At 39.4% G+C, this 16117-nt stretch overlaps 1 protein-coding gene across 1 annotated transcript in view; it reads right to left on the bottom strand.

Annotated features, from left to right (window-relative positions):
• Positions 1-6406: 6406 nt before the first annotated feature.
• The window catches only part of LOC144682782 (radixin), an 86013-nt gene continuing 76302 nt past the window's right edge, over positions 6407-16117 (bottom strand). The window contains exons 12-14 of the mRNA XM_078545481.1: positions 13604-13696; positions 13135-13377; positions 6407-8622 (exon numbers count right to left, since the gene is read on the bottom strand). Coding sequence (XP_078401607.1) covers positions 8458-8622; positions 13135-13377; positions 13604-13696 — 501 coding nt within the window. The 3' untranslated portion in view covers positions 6407-8457. The remainder of the gene's footprint in view (positions 8623-13134; positions 13378-13603; positions 13697-16117) is intronic.

Raw genomic sequence — 16117 nt, 5'->3', positions numbered from 1 at the left:
CTGCAGTAAGACATCCCTACTTCTGAACTCAAATCCTCCTTAATGAAGGCCAAAATACCATTTGCCTTCCTAATTGCTTGCTGCACTTGTCTGTTTGCTTTCATTGACTGATGTACAAGGACACTCAGATCCCTTTGTACATCCATATTTCCCAATGTCACCATTTAAATAATACTGTCTTTCTGTTTTTCACACCGAAGTGTATAACTTCACATTTATCCACATCATACTGGATCTGCCATGTGTTTGCTTAGAGACACAACTTGCCTAAATCGCCCTGAAGCTGCCATCCTTAACTCAACCCTACCCAGTTTTGTGTCTTCAGCAAACTTGGAAATATTGCATTTGGTTTCCTCTTCCAAGTCATTTATATATATCATGAATAGCTGGGGCCCAAACACTGATCCCTGCGGTACAGCACTAGTCACTGCCTGCCACTCAGGAAAAGACCCATTTATTCTCACACTGTTTCCGGTCTGTCAACCAATTCTCAATCCATGCCAGTATATTACCCCCAATCCCATGTGCTTTAATTTTGTCCACTAGCCTCTTAAGTGGGACCTTATCAAAAGCCGCCTTGAGATCCAAATACACCACACCCACTGATTCTCCCTTATCTTTTCTACTAGTTACATCCTCAAAAAACTCCAATAGATAAGCTAAGCATGATTTCCCTTTCATAAACCCATGCTGACTTTGTCTAATCCCTTTAATGCTTTTCAAATGTTCTCTGTTACCATGTCTTTTATAATACTCTAGCATTTTTCTCACTACTGATGTTAGGCTAACTGGTCTGTTATTCTCGTTTTTCTCCCCCTTTTTTAAATAGTGGAGTTACATTTGCCACCCTCCAATCTATAGGAACTGCTCCAGAGTCTATAGAATTTTGGAAGATGACCACTGATGCATCCAGTATTTCCAGGGCCACTTCCTTTAGTACTCTGGGATGTAGATTATCAGGCCCTGGGGATTTTTCAGCCTTTAACTTCATTTCTCTAGCACCATTTTTTTTACTAATATTGATTTTCTTCAATTCCTCCCCCTCGCTAGATCCTTGGTTCCCTAACATTTCTGGGAAATTATTTGTGTCCTCTTTTGTGAAGACAGAACCAAAAAAATGTGTTCAATTCTTCTGCCATTTCTTTGTTCCTCATTATAATTCCCCCTGTTTCTGACTGCAAGGGACCTACACTTGTCTTTGCTAATCTTTTTCTCTTCACATTTATAGAAGCTTTTATGGTCGGTTATATTCCTTGCAAGCTTCTCATGCTCCATTTTCCATTTCTTGATCAATCTTTTTGTCAACTTTTGCTGAATTCTAATTTTTTCCCAATCCTCAGGCTTGCTGCTTTTTCTGGCAATTTTATATGTCTCCTCTTTGGAACTAATATTATCCCCAAATTTCTTTTTTAATCCATGGTTGAGCCACCTTTCCTGTTATAATTGTTGTAATTCATGCATAAATTCCTTAAATATTAGCCATTGCCTATCCACCGTCAACCCTTTTAGCAAGGTTCCCCATTCCATCATTGCCAACTCACGCCTCATACCCTTGTAGTTCAATTTATTTAGATTCAGGACCCTAGTTTCGGATTCAACTTCTTCACTCTCCAATGAACAATTCAATCATTTTATCGTCGCTCTTCCTCAAGGGACCCCACACAAGAAGATTGTTAATTAATCCTTTCTCATTGCACAATACCCAGTCTAGGATAGCCCGCTCTCTAGTTGGTTCCTGAATGTATTGGTCTAAAAAACCATCATGTATACACTCCAGGAAATCCTCCTCCACAGTACTATTGCTAGTTTGGTTTATCCAATCTATATATAGATTAAAGTCACCCATGATTACAGTTGTACCCTTATTGCATGCGTCTCTAATTTCCTGCTTAATGCCTTCCCTTACATGTCCATTATTGTTTGGGGACCTATAGACAACCCCCAGCAATGTTTTCTGCCCCTTGGTGTTTCTTATCTCCACCCAAACAGATTCCATATCATGATTATCCCAGCCAATATCCTTCCTCACTATTGCATTGATTTCCTCCTTTACTAACAGTGCTACCCCACCTCCTTTCCCTGTTTTTCCTAAATATTGAATACCTCTGGATGTTCAGTTCCAATCCTTGGTCACCCTGTAGCCATGTCTCCAAGTGCAACTATATCATAAGAGTTTACATCTATTTACACTCTTAATTCATCTACCTTATTGCGAATGCTCAGTGTTTCAATGCCTTTAGACTTGTCTTTTTAACCTTGTCATCTCAACTTTATTTTGCACTACGACCCCATTTGTTTGTCACCCTTGTTTTTTCTGCCTTCTACTTTTGCCTTTTGTTTCTATCCTTGTTTCCCCCCCCCGCCCCCCTCTGCTGTCTCCCTGCCATTCTTGTTTAAACCCTCCCCGACAGCACTAGCAAACACCAGCATCCACCACCCCCAAGGACATTGGTCCCGTCCTGTTTGTACTGGTCCACCTTCCTCAGAACCAGTCCCAATGTCCCAGGAATCTGAATCCCTCCCCATCTACACCATTTCTTCAGCCACATATTCATCTGATATATTATTTCTACTCTCACTAGCATGGCACTGGTAGTAATCCTGAGATTACTACCTTTGAGGTCCTACTTTTTAATTTACGTCCTAACTCCCTATATTCAGCTTGTAGGACCTTTTTTTTTTTAAAAACCTGTCATTGGTACCAATGTGTACCATGACCACTGGCTGTTCGCTCTTCCCCCTTCAGAATGCCTTGCAGCCTCTCCGCGACATCCTTGACCCTGGCACCAGGGAGGCAACATTCCATCCTGGAATCTCTTTGCAGCTGTGGAAATGCCTATCTGTTCCCCTCACTATTGAATCCCCTATCATTATAGCCCTGCCACTCTTCTTCCTCCCCTCTTGTGCAGCAGAGCCACCTGTGGTGGCATGGACTTGGATACAGTTGGGGGAGACAACCTCTCAGGGGAAAGCAGCAGAAGCCAAAACAGTATATCTTAGAGAGGGCAATAGCCACAGGGGACTCCTGCACTACCTGCTTTCCTCTACTCTGCTTGCTGGTCACCCATCCCCTGTCTGCCTGTTTAGTCTTTATCTGCAGTGTGACCACCTCACTGAACGTGCTGTCCACGACAATCTCAGCATTACAGATGCTCCACAGTGAATCCACCCGCAGCTCCAAAATGCGGTTAGCCAGTAGCTGCAGCTGGCCACACTTGTGTCCCTGGTGTGTTAATCTCTATGTTGTGATGGCAGTATTTCACACTGTAGCTAAAGTGTTCAGGAATTCTTATCCCAGTCTTCCCTGGTCCATCTTTGATCTGAAGAGGGTGGCTGCCTGTTACCTATATCCAAGCACTCAAATGGCTAGAGGCTGGTAGTTTACCCTGTCAATCACTTGTTTGAACCTTTCTAACTAATGAATACAGGACAGGTGACACCCTGGTCCACTTCTATATCACCCCCAACACTATCTGCTTCTCATGGCACACCACCTACAATATGCATGGGAAGGCAACACCTGTTCCTTTACCTCCTCACCATCCAAGGCCCCAAATACTCATTCCAGGTGAAGCAGCAATTCAAATCTTTCAATTCGGTCTACTGCATTTGTTGCTTAAAGTGTGGTTTCCTGTACACTGGGGAAACTAAATGCAGACTGTGACTGCTTTAGGGAAACACCTTCACTGAAATCAGCAAGCATAACCCCAACTTACCTGTTGGTTGGCATTTCAATTCACTATCTTGGTCTTATGCTCACATTTGTGTCCTCAACTTGCTACAAATTTCCAGTGAAGCCCAACATAGACTGGAGGAATAGCACCTCATGTTCAGATTAGGCACTTTGCAGCCTTCTGAACTGAGTTCAACAACTTCAGATCATGAACTCTGTCCACTTTGTTTCTCTCTCCTCCCCACACCGCCCACCCGCCAAAAAAACCAGGTCCGATCTGCAACTTCTCATGTTTTGCTTCCAGAAAGTGCTGACCCTTATTCTGTTAACACATTCTGCTAGCTGACCTTTATGCCATTATTAACACCTGCCTTAGTCTTTAACACTATCACCACTCCCTTTGTCTCATGACGATGACATCTTTGCCATTTAATCTCTCCTGAGCTCCAACCTATCCCTGACCTCCTGTTTTGCTCCATCCCCTCTTCAACAGCATAAAACCCATCACATATCTACCCCATGTCAGCTCTGAAGTCAAATGGACTCAAAACAAACTCTCTCTACAGATGCTACCAGATCTGAGTTTTTCCAACATTGTTTTTATTTGATTGCAAGCATCTGTAGTATATTGCTTTTACACAGGACAGGCACCCAAGATGTCAATGTTCATCTTCCCAGTGCCCCTCACTTAGCACGAGGCAAACTAAACAGTGACCTGGAGCTGAGGGTTATTTGCTAGCCCTTACTAGACACTCAGATAAAAGAGTACACAAGGCACCACCTTACTGACATAGGAATGTCAACATAGAAGCCTGAACCAAGAGACCTCAACATTTCTAGGGACTTTATTTTCTTGAAAGATAAGTTTCTCTATTGAAGTGGTGTTATGTTATGCCGATCAATTCCATAAGAATTCTATACTAAAGATAGATTTTTTCTTTTTTTAAAAAGGACCTTTTTATTCTAAAGAACCTTCAGTGTGTTCATATCCAGTTCTGATCAGTACCAAAGGAATTAATTCAAAAACTGCAAGCAGTGCAAAAAAAGAGCCACAAAGCTGATCGAAGGGACATTAAAGGAAAAAAATTAAACTGGCATTTTCAGCGATGAAAGAAAGCAACCAAGAAGGGATTTTTTTTTTTTATTTTTAAAAAAGTTACACAGTGGCAAATGCCATTGAAAAGGCAAATCCAGAAAGTTACTATAAATTATAGGGATTAAAACTAGTGAAAGCAAATTTATAACCAATATCAAGAGCGATTAACATGTGGAATGGACTCAGTACTGGAGGCAAAAACAGTAATAAATTAGATGGCACGGGAGAATTTTGGGATCATTCTAAAATAGCTCAACCAATATGGATCACATGGCATTCATCATCCATAATCAAATTTGTAATTTAAACCCAAATCATATAATCCAACAACTTGGTTGTTTCCTGCTCATGAAATCAGTATCGCTTGGGTCTCCATATTTGTGGTATATAATTTCCATCACATATTAAAGAGGCATGCTACTGTTGTATACATGGTACATGCTATAAATTGCAAATTGCTGCTCAGTGGGAACATTAGTTCACCTAATAAATCTGTTACAAAACACAACTGGGAGGGTCCCCATAGTACCCAGTCTACAAATTCATTTAGTAGGTAAATTCTCAGCCCAGAATATTGTACCTCAGAAGCTGCCTGGATAATTTTAAGGCAACAGTCAAAAAACAGGTTTCATATACACAACTTGTTTATTATTGAACCATAATACATGATAAAGTTACATTCTCTTACTTCATTTCTTCCTAATCTCCAGCAGGGGTCAGAATTGGTAAACTTTATGCAGTAGACACCTTCTATTGGGAGTAGTTGAGCTAACAGATCCAAACCAAATTCAGAAGCAGGATTAAATTTTTTTTTAAAAAAGTCTTTGAAAAATGAAGATAGAAGAACATCGTCACTGGCTGGCTAAGTCCATTCGGTAGGATTTCTAATAATATCAAAATTCTCAACTTTAGGAGCTCCATTATGACTTCCTCACTGCTGTTGCGAGAACAATGTTCATAGTTTGATGTACTGTTGCAAAAGCTCAAACAAAGCATCGCCCCTGCAGATGAAATCAAAAGCTACAATGCAACATACTAGTTACGGTTGTTTACTATACAGAAACCCATGAATGCAGATTCAAGTTTACCGATTTTGTAATTTACCCCAGAACCACCTGAATATGCATATTATTAATGAATTATAATTAAGCAAAGGAAAATATTCCATTTCGCCTCCATACACTTGAATAGAAACATGGAACAAGGTACATACCCAGATTTTTTTCTGCTGGAGTAAACCAGCATTTTTTAACACCTTGATAGTCAGTTATTGACTACGATCCAGTAATCTTGAAAGCAAGTCAATTTTCAACCGTCTGGTAAAGAATGGTAAATCATACTAAGATTATCAAGTTAGCATGATTTTTTTTACAACATTTAAAAATTGTTACTGCACTGTATCTAGGTGGGATCTAAATTTCCAACCCTTTCTGCCCAACTTAAAAATAAAATGACAGAATTGGGGAGTTTTAGAAAATGCCACAAGTTGAGTTCCCAGTAGACCACTCGAGCATTGCTCAACATTTCAATAGGTTGACTTAAAACAATCACGAACCCAGCATCATCTCCACACTTGCACTTAAGTAACCCTTGTTAAAAGAGAAACCATATTTTATTGAATGAGTGCACACCAGACAGGTTTTTACATTTTTTTTTAATTGTTAACCAATGAATGTTGTTCAAAATAGTTATGCTCAAATTGTACAACACGGTACATGGTGCCAGGGAAAAGCATTTGTTAAAGTTATTTTGGAAGAAATAAACCAATGCATTTTATATTATGAGATGTTCTAACTGCTAGTGGTTGCATTTTCAGCCATACAGCTTAATAGTTGCACAATTGTATAAATGGAACATTCTCGTAATCTAGCTCATATAGCTATTAAACTGCGAACATAATAACTGGTTGTATTATCGAACAATGATACAATACATTACTGATGCACCAATGTTAGTGTACGCATTTCAGGAAAAAAATTCATTGGAAGCATAGTATTTCAACTCACTATGGCAAACTGCTTGAACATTATAAAAATACTAATGCTCAGGCTTCAGTGAATGTTCCTGAGGCACCAAACAGTATGCTATTATTACACTGCAAGTGGAAATATTTCACAAAAAGCAGTTTGATGCATGTGCGCAACATTCGCAACCAGTTTAAGAATTGCCAGCTGTCCCTCAGCATATAAACAGAAATCTCACTTGCAATTACAAAAAACTAGATGTTTATTCATGACGTAAATCAAAACTTAACCTGCAATAATAGCCACAAAAAGAGCGCAATAAAATTGCCCATTATCTTTAGCCTACTAGGCATATTAAATGTTCAACTATAAATGGCAATTTCAATAAACCATCATTACAGATAATAAATGCTGATTTATGAGTGCATAATACCAATGGGAATTTAGCTGAACCAAGTACAGAGGAAGCAAGGGCACAAAATCTAAGTTATTACAGTAAATCTTCAATGACTTGATCAAATGTTTTAGCTCAAGAAATGTGGCAAGCTTCACAGACAGCCAACTGTCAAGACAACATGCACTGTTCTTCCTACTGGAATTTGCCACATAAAACGCTTGGATTTAATAATGCAAGTTACCTCAGTACCTCATCTTCTCATCTCAAGAAGCACCATTCACCCAAAATTTGCACACATACATTCACTCATTCTCCTGCAAGCAGAAGAAAAAAAACCCACCATCTGGGTACCAGCAACAGACATATTAAGTGTAATACAAAAACCTATGCCATCATTTTACATATACAACATTGAGTGGTCTGATCAACACAAGTATTGCAATATTACTAACAATTCAGAATTTTAAGGAAAGAAAGGTGCCAAAGCGGCAAGGATGCAAGATTTTTTTTAAAAATCTCAATTGATATCTTGCAGAAAATTCAGCCTTGGAGAGGGTGTTTGACTGGCCATTCATCATGTGTATAATATTGAGGTAGTATACTGTCCCCTCCTTGGGACTGATGTTTTCATATGCTCCCCTGCCAGAAAGGCCTGATATTAAAAGTTGTTCACTATTTTATATTGCATTTCAATTTAGTCTATGTAGACACAGAAAACCTAATGCCAATGCATTGCTTGCTGTGTCTTGAGCAAATAGCAAATCCTACTTCCTAGCTGGACTGCTATCTGTTGAGCAAGTCTTTGTGAACAGGTAGGCAAAGAAAACCATCTATGATGATAGGACATGAAACACCAACCTTAAGATAAAGATGTTCAATCTGACAACACTATTCAGTTACTACATCTCAATTACTGAAATTTAGATATGAATTTTGCAGACTCCCCTCAATTTAAGGCAGTTTGCTTAAGCCCTCACAAAAGTATCAATTGTTCTACATTAACTTCATACATCTCTAATGGTAAGCTGCACAGACCAAGCCAAACTTCATACATGCATTTCATTGAAATTAAACATACCTGTTCAAAAAAAAAAATCAGTCTATTTCCTGAATAGTTCCAGCTAAGTTGTTAATTGTTTTACTGTAAAATGCTTAAAGGGCATTTACCAACTGCCTTAGAAATTTACACCCAACTCTTACACAGATATAACTGATACAATACTTTGGCAAGGTGAAACACTACTCTTTATTAGCAGTACAGTGCTGCTTGTTCCTCTGCTGTTGGTTCAGCTGTTTTAAAAGAACATAATATAAAGTAACTGCACTTTCACATAGCTTCAAACTCATCAATTCGCTGTTTTGTGTTGCCTTGCCGTATCTGTCGAAGGGTCTTGTATTTGTCACGGCCTGCCTTAACGTTTTCAGCATGGATGACATCATTTATGGTTTTCTTCGTCTCATCACGGGCATGGGCCAATTCTGAACTTAATGCCTGTTAAGCAAACATGGATAAAGCGGTCTTTCAATAAGAAAATTCACAGTTTGCATCGAATTTTAAATTTAACTAGAAAACAATGAACAAAAATATTTTTGAAAGCCTTCTTGAAGCTTCAAAGGTGTACAGAAAACAACAGACAAAGGATCAATTGTCTAGAGTGTGCACTGAATAGAATTTCTGCCAGAATATCTGTTGAATCTCAACTGCATTGTCTATCTTTAGTGATCTTTACATTTCAAATGCACAACATGTTTGTGGAGGGGCACATCACAATTAGAGAATGTCCTGGCTGACTTGCATGTCTGCACAAATTAAGTATATGCACAATACACAGCAAACAGAATAATTTGGGGTTCAGCTTTGATTTTAAAGTGCTATTTACATAGGAAAAAGTTCACAAGTGAAAACCCTCAAATGGCTGGACATGTCACTTTGGGGCTTTTAGATTAACTGAAATTACAGGATGGTTTTTCCACAATGCTTACAATTGGATAACAATTGAGAAAAAAAACTGTTGGGCTAAGGGGGAAGTGCAGGGGAGTGGGACTAATTGGGTAGCTTGTTCAAAGAAACAGCACAGGCATGATACACTGGATGGCCTCCTTTTGTGCTTTATGGTTCTATGCTTTCATTGCATACAGAATGGAGAGAGTTTTAAGCAGGAGATACCAGTTAAGAGAATCAGAATTACAAATATTATTTCAATTTTTTTTTTTTTTTAAAAGGAGCCGATAAAGCATAACAGCACAGTTCAGGTAAGACTGCATGTATTCGACATCTAAAATAAATCTCAACAGCAGCAATTTAGCAGATGATAGCACTTTTTTAAAATTGCAACCTAATAGGATCAATGAATAATCAAGTGTTAAAATGAATGTGGCATGTCAGACCAGCTTACGAAGTAGAAACCAATGCAGAACATAATCAACAATAAACGTCTGTTCAGCACATTTAATACTGCAATTAAGTCTGACCAGAGCAGCAAGCCAGAAATTAAGCAAGGTGGACAAAAACAATCAAGTCATTTTTAAGATGACTTTGGAGGCACAAGGTGGAGGGGTTCCCAAGTGAATGGCAAGAAAAACCGACAGCTCTGCCACCAATGGCAGAGCAAAGAGGGTGAAAGTGCCAGAGAGGTACAACAAAACCAGCCAAACTAAATTTTGTTAGTGCTTCTTAAAGAACTCCATTGTCTCAGATTGCCAAAGGATTTCTTAACATAGCTTGAATAGCTTCACCTACAAGGCAAATATTAGACCTTAAATAAGACAAGCTCAGAATTCCAGGGGACAGAATCCTCCGACAAGCAGCCCACACTCTCACTTTAAAAGCATAAACAATTGGAATTCTATCTGCAAACTGATCAGCCGTAAAAACCCAATGAGCTTCAATAGCAGGTTGACTACCCTTCCAACAGAGCAATTGCTGGCTAAGTTTTGCCCAATGTACTTCATACACAGTCTTCCTTAAATGCAGAGTTCCAAGAATGTGCATTTTTTGAGGCTCATTTCAGAAACGTCCCCATCAACAGGAGGCAACTACTGCAACAAGAGAACAGAATTCCTCAGCAGCTACTGACAAAAGGAAGGAACAAACACATCAGTGTAAAAGATAAGGCAGAAGCATTTGCAACAATCTTCAGCCAGAAGTGCCAAGTTGATGATCCATCTCGGCCTCCTCCGGAAGCCCCCAGCATCACAGATGCCAGTCTTCAGCCAATTCGATTCACTCCACGCAATATCAAGAAACAGCTGAAGGAACTGGATACTGCAAAGGCTATGGGCCCTGACAATATTCCGGCAATAGTACTGAAGACTTGCGCTCCAGTTCTTTCCACGCCCCTCGCCAAGCTACAACTACAACACTGACATCCACCCAGCAATGTGGAAAATTGCCCAAATATGTCCTGTCAATGGTAGCTTGGTTTGAAGATAAATATTTTTTTCCTTTCTTGATGCTTGTCCACCACCATGTTAATATCTTTGTTTAGATGCTTTGCATGGCAACAATTTGACTTGGGCACCTTTGTAAAGCTGGACTCCATCTGTCCCATCAGTCTACTCTCGATCATTAGTAAAGTGATGGAAGGGGTCATCAACAGTGCTAGCAAGCAGCACTTGCTTAGCAATAACCTGCTCACTGACACTCAGCTTGGATCCCAGCAGGGTCAGTCAGCTCCTGACCTCATTACAGCCTTGTTTCAAACATGGACAGAAGAGCTGAACTCCAAAAGGTGAGAAGAGTGACTGCCCTTGACATCAAGGCAGCACTTAACCAAGTGTGGCATCACAGAGCCCCAGCAAAACTGGAATCAATGGGAATCAGGGGGAAAACTCTCCACTGGGTGAGGTCATACCTAGCACAAAGGAAGATGGTTGTGTTTGTTGGAGGTCAATCATCTCATTTCCAGGACATCACTGCAGGAGTTCCTCAGGGTAGTGTCCTAGCCCCAAGTATCTTCAGCTGCTTCATCAATGACTTTCCTTCCATCATAAAGGATGAAGTGGGATGTTTGCTGATGATTGCACGATGTGCCACACCATTCACAACTTCAGATACTGAAGCAGTCCATGTCCAAATGCAGCAAGACCTGGACAATATCCAGGCTTGGGCTGACAAGTGACAAGTAATATTTGCACCACACAAGGGCCAGGCAATGATCATCTGCCAACAAGAACCTAATCTTCACCCCTTGACAGTCAATAGCATTACCATTGCTGAATCCCCCACTTTCAACATCCTGGGGGTTACCATTGACCAGAAACTGAACTGGAGTAGCCATATAAGTACTGCGGCTACAAGAGCAGCTCAAAAGGCTAGGAATCCTGCGGCGAGTAACTCACCTCCTGACTCCCAAAGCCTGTCCACCATCTACAAGGCACAAGCCAGGAGTGTGATGGAATACGCTCCACGTGCCTGGATGAGCGCAGCTTCAACAACACAAGCAGCTTGACACCATCCAGGACTAAGCAGCCCGCTTGATTGGCACCCATCCATAAACAAACAAACATTCACTCCCTTCACCACCAACACAAAGTAGCAACAATATGTACCATCTACAAGATGCACTGCAGGAATTCACCAAGCCTCCTTAGACAGCACCTTCCAAACCCACAACCACTACCATCTAGAAGGACAAGGGCAGCAGACACATGGAAACACCGCCATCTGGAAGTTTCCCACCAAGCCACTCACCATCCTGACCTGGAAAAGTTCCTTCACTGTCACAGGGTCAAAATCCTGGAGCTCCCTCCCTAAAGGCACTGTAGATGAACTGTAGCAGTTCAAGAAAGCAGCTCGCCCCCATCCTCTCAAGGGGAATTAGTGATGGGCAATAAATGCTGGCCTAGCCAGCAGCACCCACATCCCATGAATGAATTTTTTTTTAAAATTAGTACAAAGAAAACAAGATTACATGGTACCAATGAGATGAACCAGAGCTCAGGGTGTCTTTGATAGCTAATAAACCCCTCTATGACAACCAAGCTAATTTCACTTTGGCAACTTTGAGAAATGAAGGAGTCAAGCCTAAGAGAATCCTAAATGGAAAAAAAAACTCATGAGGGTTGATAATGTAGTCTGGGCACAACAGCCACACCAATACTGGTGCTGTGCATGCCTGCTGGCCTTGGACCAGAATGCAAACCCAGCTGATATAAAATATTCACCACTTCAGACAGCACAGCATGTGATCTAATGGGAGTGTCATAGGACAACTGGTAAGAGGGCTGCAGAGCGCCGTAAAAGCGCAACTGCTTCAAAACTGCAAAAGGTTTCTGAAGGTGAAGACAGAGGAGGTCCAGCTTTACAAGAGGTGCCCAAGTCAAATTGTTGCCATGCAAAGCATTCAAACAAAGATATTAACATGGCAGCAGACAAACGTCAAGAAAGAAAACATATCTGCGAACCAATCTACTGGCAACAAATCCTCTCCATAACACCCAAGGAACCACACACACTTTACCTGTAAAGATGGCTTCATACAAACACTGAACATTTAGAGCATTGTTCCAAGCCGAAAGGAAAATTGCACACGTTCTCCCTCTTGGCTGATGTGACATGAATTTAAATTATACAAAAGTCTAATTGACTCAGATTTGAAAGCATCTTAACTGGGAGTGCAGGTGGTATATATAAAGTATATTATATATCACATTTAAATAAGCAAAAATAAGACAAGTTTTGTTTTTAAACATTGTTGATGCAAATCTCACTTGGGGGAAGAAGTCTAATTTTAATATTAAAGCAGAAAATGATATAGAAGATTGATAGCAAATGGAAAATGTAAACCCAATATAGAAATGCACAGACTAATGATTAATTCAGTTAAAGTTCAGCACATTATGGTCTGGGTTTGATTTTTTTTTTTTTTAAAACCTCATGCCATTGCATGCATTCTTGTGAACTTAAAGACATCTTTGTAATTGCCTTTTCCAACCTAAGGATTACACATTTGGAGTAATTTGTAGTATATGCACAAAGACACCTAATAACTAATCAATTCACCTGCAGTTGCTTCTTTACACGCTCATTCTTCTGTGTTTCAGTAATGCGTTCTTCCTCACTGCGATGGTTTACTATTCCTTCCGACAAGAGTTCAGCACTGGCTTCAGCATTGTTCTCATCTTGCTCATCATCATGCTCATTCTCAGCTTGAGGAATAATTGGAGGAGGAGGTGGAGGAGGAGCTGTCATCACAATTTTCAATTCCTCCTTAGTTTTTTCCAAATCTTCCTGGGCTGTGACAGCCTAAAGATAGCAGAAAAAATATACAAGTACAAATGGAGCATAATTTCTTCTCTCTCATTCTCAAATGTCATCTAAATTAGCAATAATCATCATCAGATGCCCTTATTCATTTTGGAAGCAACATCACTTCAGTTGGACAGTCTCTGCCCCTGCTCGCTTAAGTAAAATTTTGAGACTCAATTTGAAATTACTTGGATTAAACAGTTAGCACAGCTGAATGACTTACTTTCTGCTGCCATTCAGTGGCCTCCGCTTCCTTCTTCTTCTTGGCATCCTCCAGAAGTGCAATTTTGGCTGTAAATTCAGCAAGTTCAGCTGCCTAAAAAGGAACATCTTTAATCAATTAAAATTTGAGAATTGTACTCTACCACAGCTATAGATTTCTTTCAGGGCTCCAAGTTCTAAGTGTGCAGAAAAGAAAAAAAAAGTGAATATCAAACAATACCTTTCGCTCACTAACCCATTCATTTCTAAATGCTTAATCAAGGACAGCCAGCACCGACATGTTAAAGGCCTGTATACTTCACAAATTGAAATTTTTTTTTTTGAAGAACTGACCAATTAGAAAGGGGATCAGGAGGACTTTGAAGTGTTAGAAAAAAAAATGGTGCCAAGAGGGTATACTACAAAAAGGAAATGTAGAGGCATGGATTGAAAAGTTGTATCCATGTTTCCGACAGATGACCTGGACTTGCATGTCAGGGCATATTTGGATTTGGTAAATAGCAAAGTGGGCTATAAAAGGCTCCAAGAGGACAGATAGCTTGCAGATGCAACTTAATATAAATAATGTGAAGAAAACAAGGAATAGATGTATAAAATCAGTGGAAAGCCATTAAAGGGTATGAATGAACATAGAAGTGGCAGATATAGATTTTTTTAAAAAATTATAGTTTGAACTCAGGCAAAATCGGGTCATTAAAAAGAGATTGCAAATCAAAATCTATAATTCCAAGGACATGCAGAGCTTCTAACAGCTACTTTTCAGTCTTCACTCCAGTAGACAATGTTCAGTTTCCATTAGTGCAATGTACAGTTAACACTAAAATGTAGAATATCAAAATGAATGTATAATCCAGGAAAGAATTACCTAATAGGGCTGCTGGACTGAACAACATTCACTTCAGGAACGTGTTGAACACATCTCTGGATTTTATATTTAATAGTTCAAAGACTGGGTTTGTTTCCAAGAACTGACGGCTAAGGTAGTACCAATATTTTTTTTTAAAAAGAGCACGATAGAAGGAAATTATACACATTAGCTCAATTTCGATTACTAGAAAATTGTGATTAGAAATCAGACAGACACTCTGCATGACCGAGAGTAGGCATTAGAGACAACATTTTCTGGAGAAAAGGTTGAATTTGGAGGAGATAACCAGGTTGGTGGATTAAACCTGGTTAACATTCTTTAGATTTTCAGAATTTTTGACAATATATTGCACAATAGATTATTTTAGAAGATAAGAGTCCTGTGTGTTAGAAGGGCAGCTGCTAGATTAAATAAGGGCCAGACAAGTTCCTTGCTTTGCCAATATTACTAGGCACAAATGATAGGTAGCTATTGGGCACATACCTCAGGTCATGCTGATCACCTAGAACTTTTGTTAGTCACATATCCCAATATCTCATCTGATTCATCAATTTTTGCCCAATTATACTTCTGTGAAATGCTTTGGGGCATTTTAGCACATTAAAAGCTGCTATATAAATAGAAGCCAGAAATTAATGTTTTTTTTCCCTTAAATTGGCCTAAGATTTTTTAAAATTTTTTTTGCCTTGAGGGACTAGTTAGTCCCCAACTTCAAATTCATAACTGTTTACATGAGCAAGTATATAAAGTACACCAGCCACATTTTGATTTTATAAATCAAGGCGTAGACTATCGTAAAAGAAATAATAATGAACTTGTATGAAACCACAATTAGGCCATAGTTACGAGCATTGAGGTCAGTTTTGGACATCCCATTATAGAAAGGACATCAAACCAAAAGTTGTGGATTCAGCAGGATGGTGCTAGTAACAGAAAACAATAGTTACAAGGAATTCCTAGAGATACTGGGACTATCTTAACTTTAACAGACTTAAAATTATGTAAGGCGCATGAGAGACTACTTCCTCTCACTATGAATTCATTCATTCATTTAAAATTTGGGGGCGGGGAAGGAGAAGAAGGTGAGTGACTAGGGGTGTTGGTTACTTTGACAATAGTCGTTGAGGTAGAGGCATTTTTTTTTTGAAAAATGAAAAACTGGATAAATATTTAAGACGGAAAGATACAACACCAAGAGCAGAGACTGAGGAAAAGAGGAATATTTTCGGTTTGCTTGAATGGACAGACATTTAACAGCATAGGACTAATCAGCTAATCTAATGGTCTCCAATACAAGGTACAACTCTAGAGACAGATAAAGAGCCACAAAAACTTGTTAGCTTCAAGGAGATTGTTCTGGCGAAAGACAGGAGAAACAGGAATTTGCAGATTTGAAAAGGCAGCTTAAAAACTATAGAAATAGAAATCTGAAACTAGTAAAAATAAAGTCTGGAACCATTTAAGAAACAGCTGGAAGCTACAGTTGGGGTTCATCAACTTCTTTCTAAATGGAAAAAAAAAGATGGGTGTGGAGCCTTAAGCTATTTTAGGATTTGTTTTCCACATATCTAGTTCTGCTGTGAAGAGAATTTTGGTTAAGAGCACACATTTGTAGGCAGCTTTAGAGAAGTTTAAGGGCATAAAGCA

Source organism: Cetorhinus maximus, chromosome 7, assembly GCF_964194155.1.
Source record: "Cetorhinus maximus chromosome 7, sCetMax3.hap1.1, whole genome shotgun sequence".
NCBI classification, from domain to species: domain Eukaryota; kingdom Metazoa; phylum Chordata; class Chondrichthyes; order Lamniformes; family Cetorhinidae; genus Cetorhinus; species Cetorhinus maximus.
The sequence above is the reverse complement of the archived record's forward strand: the minus strand, read 5'-3'. Positions and strand labels throughout refer to the sequence as shown.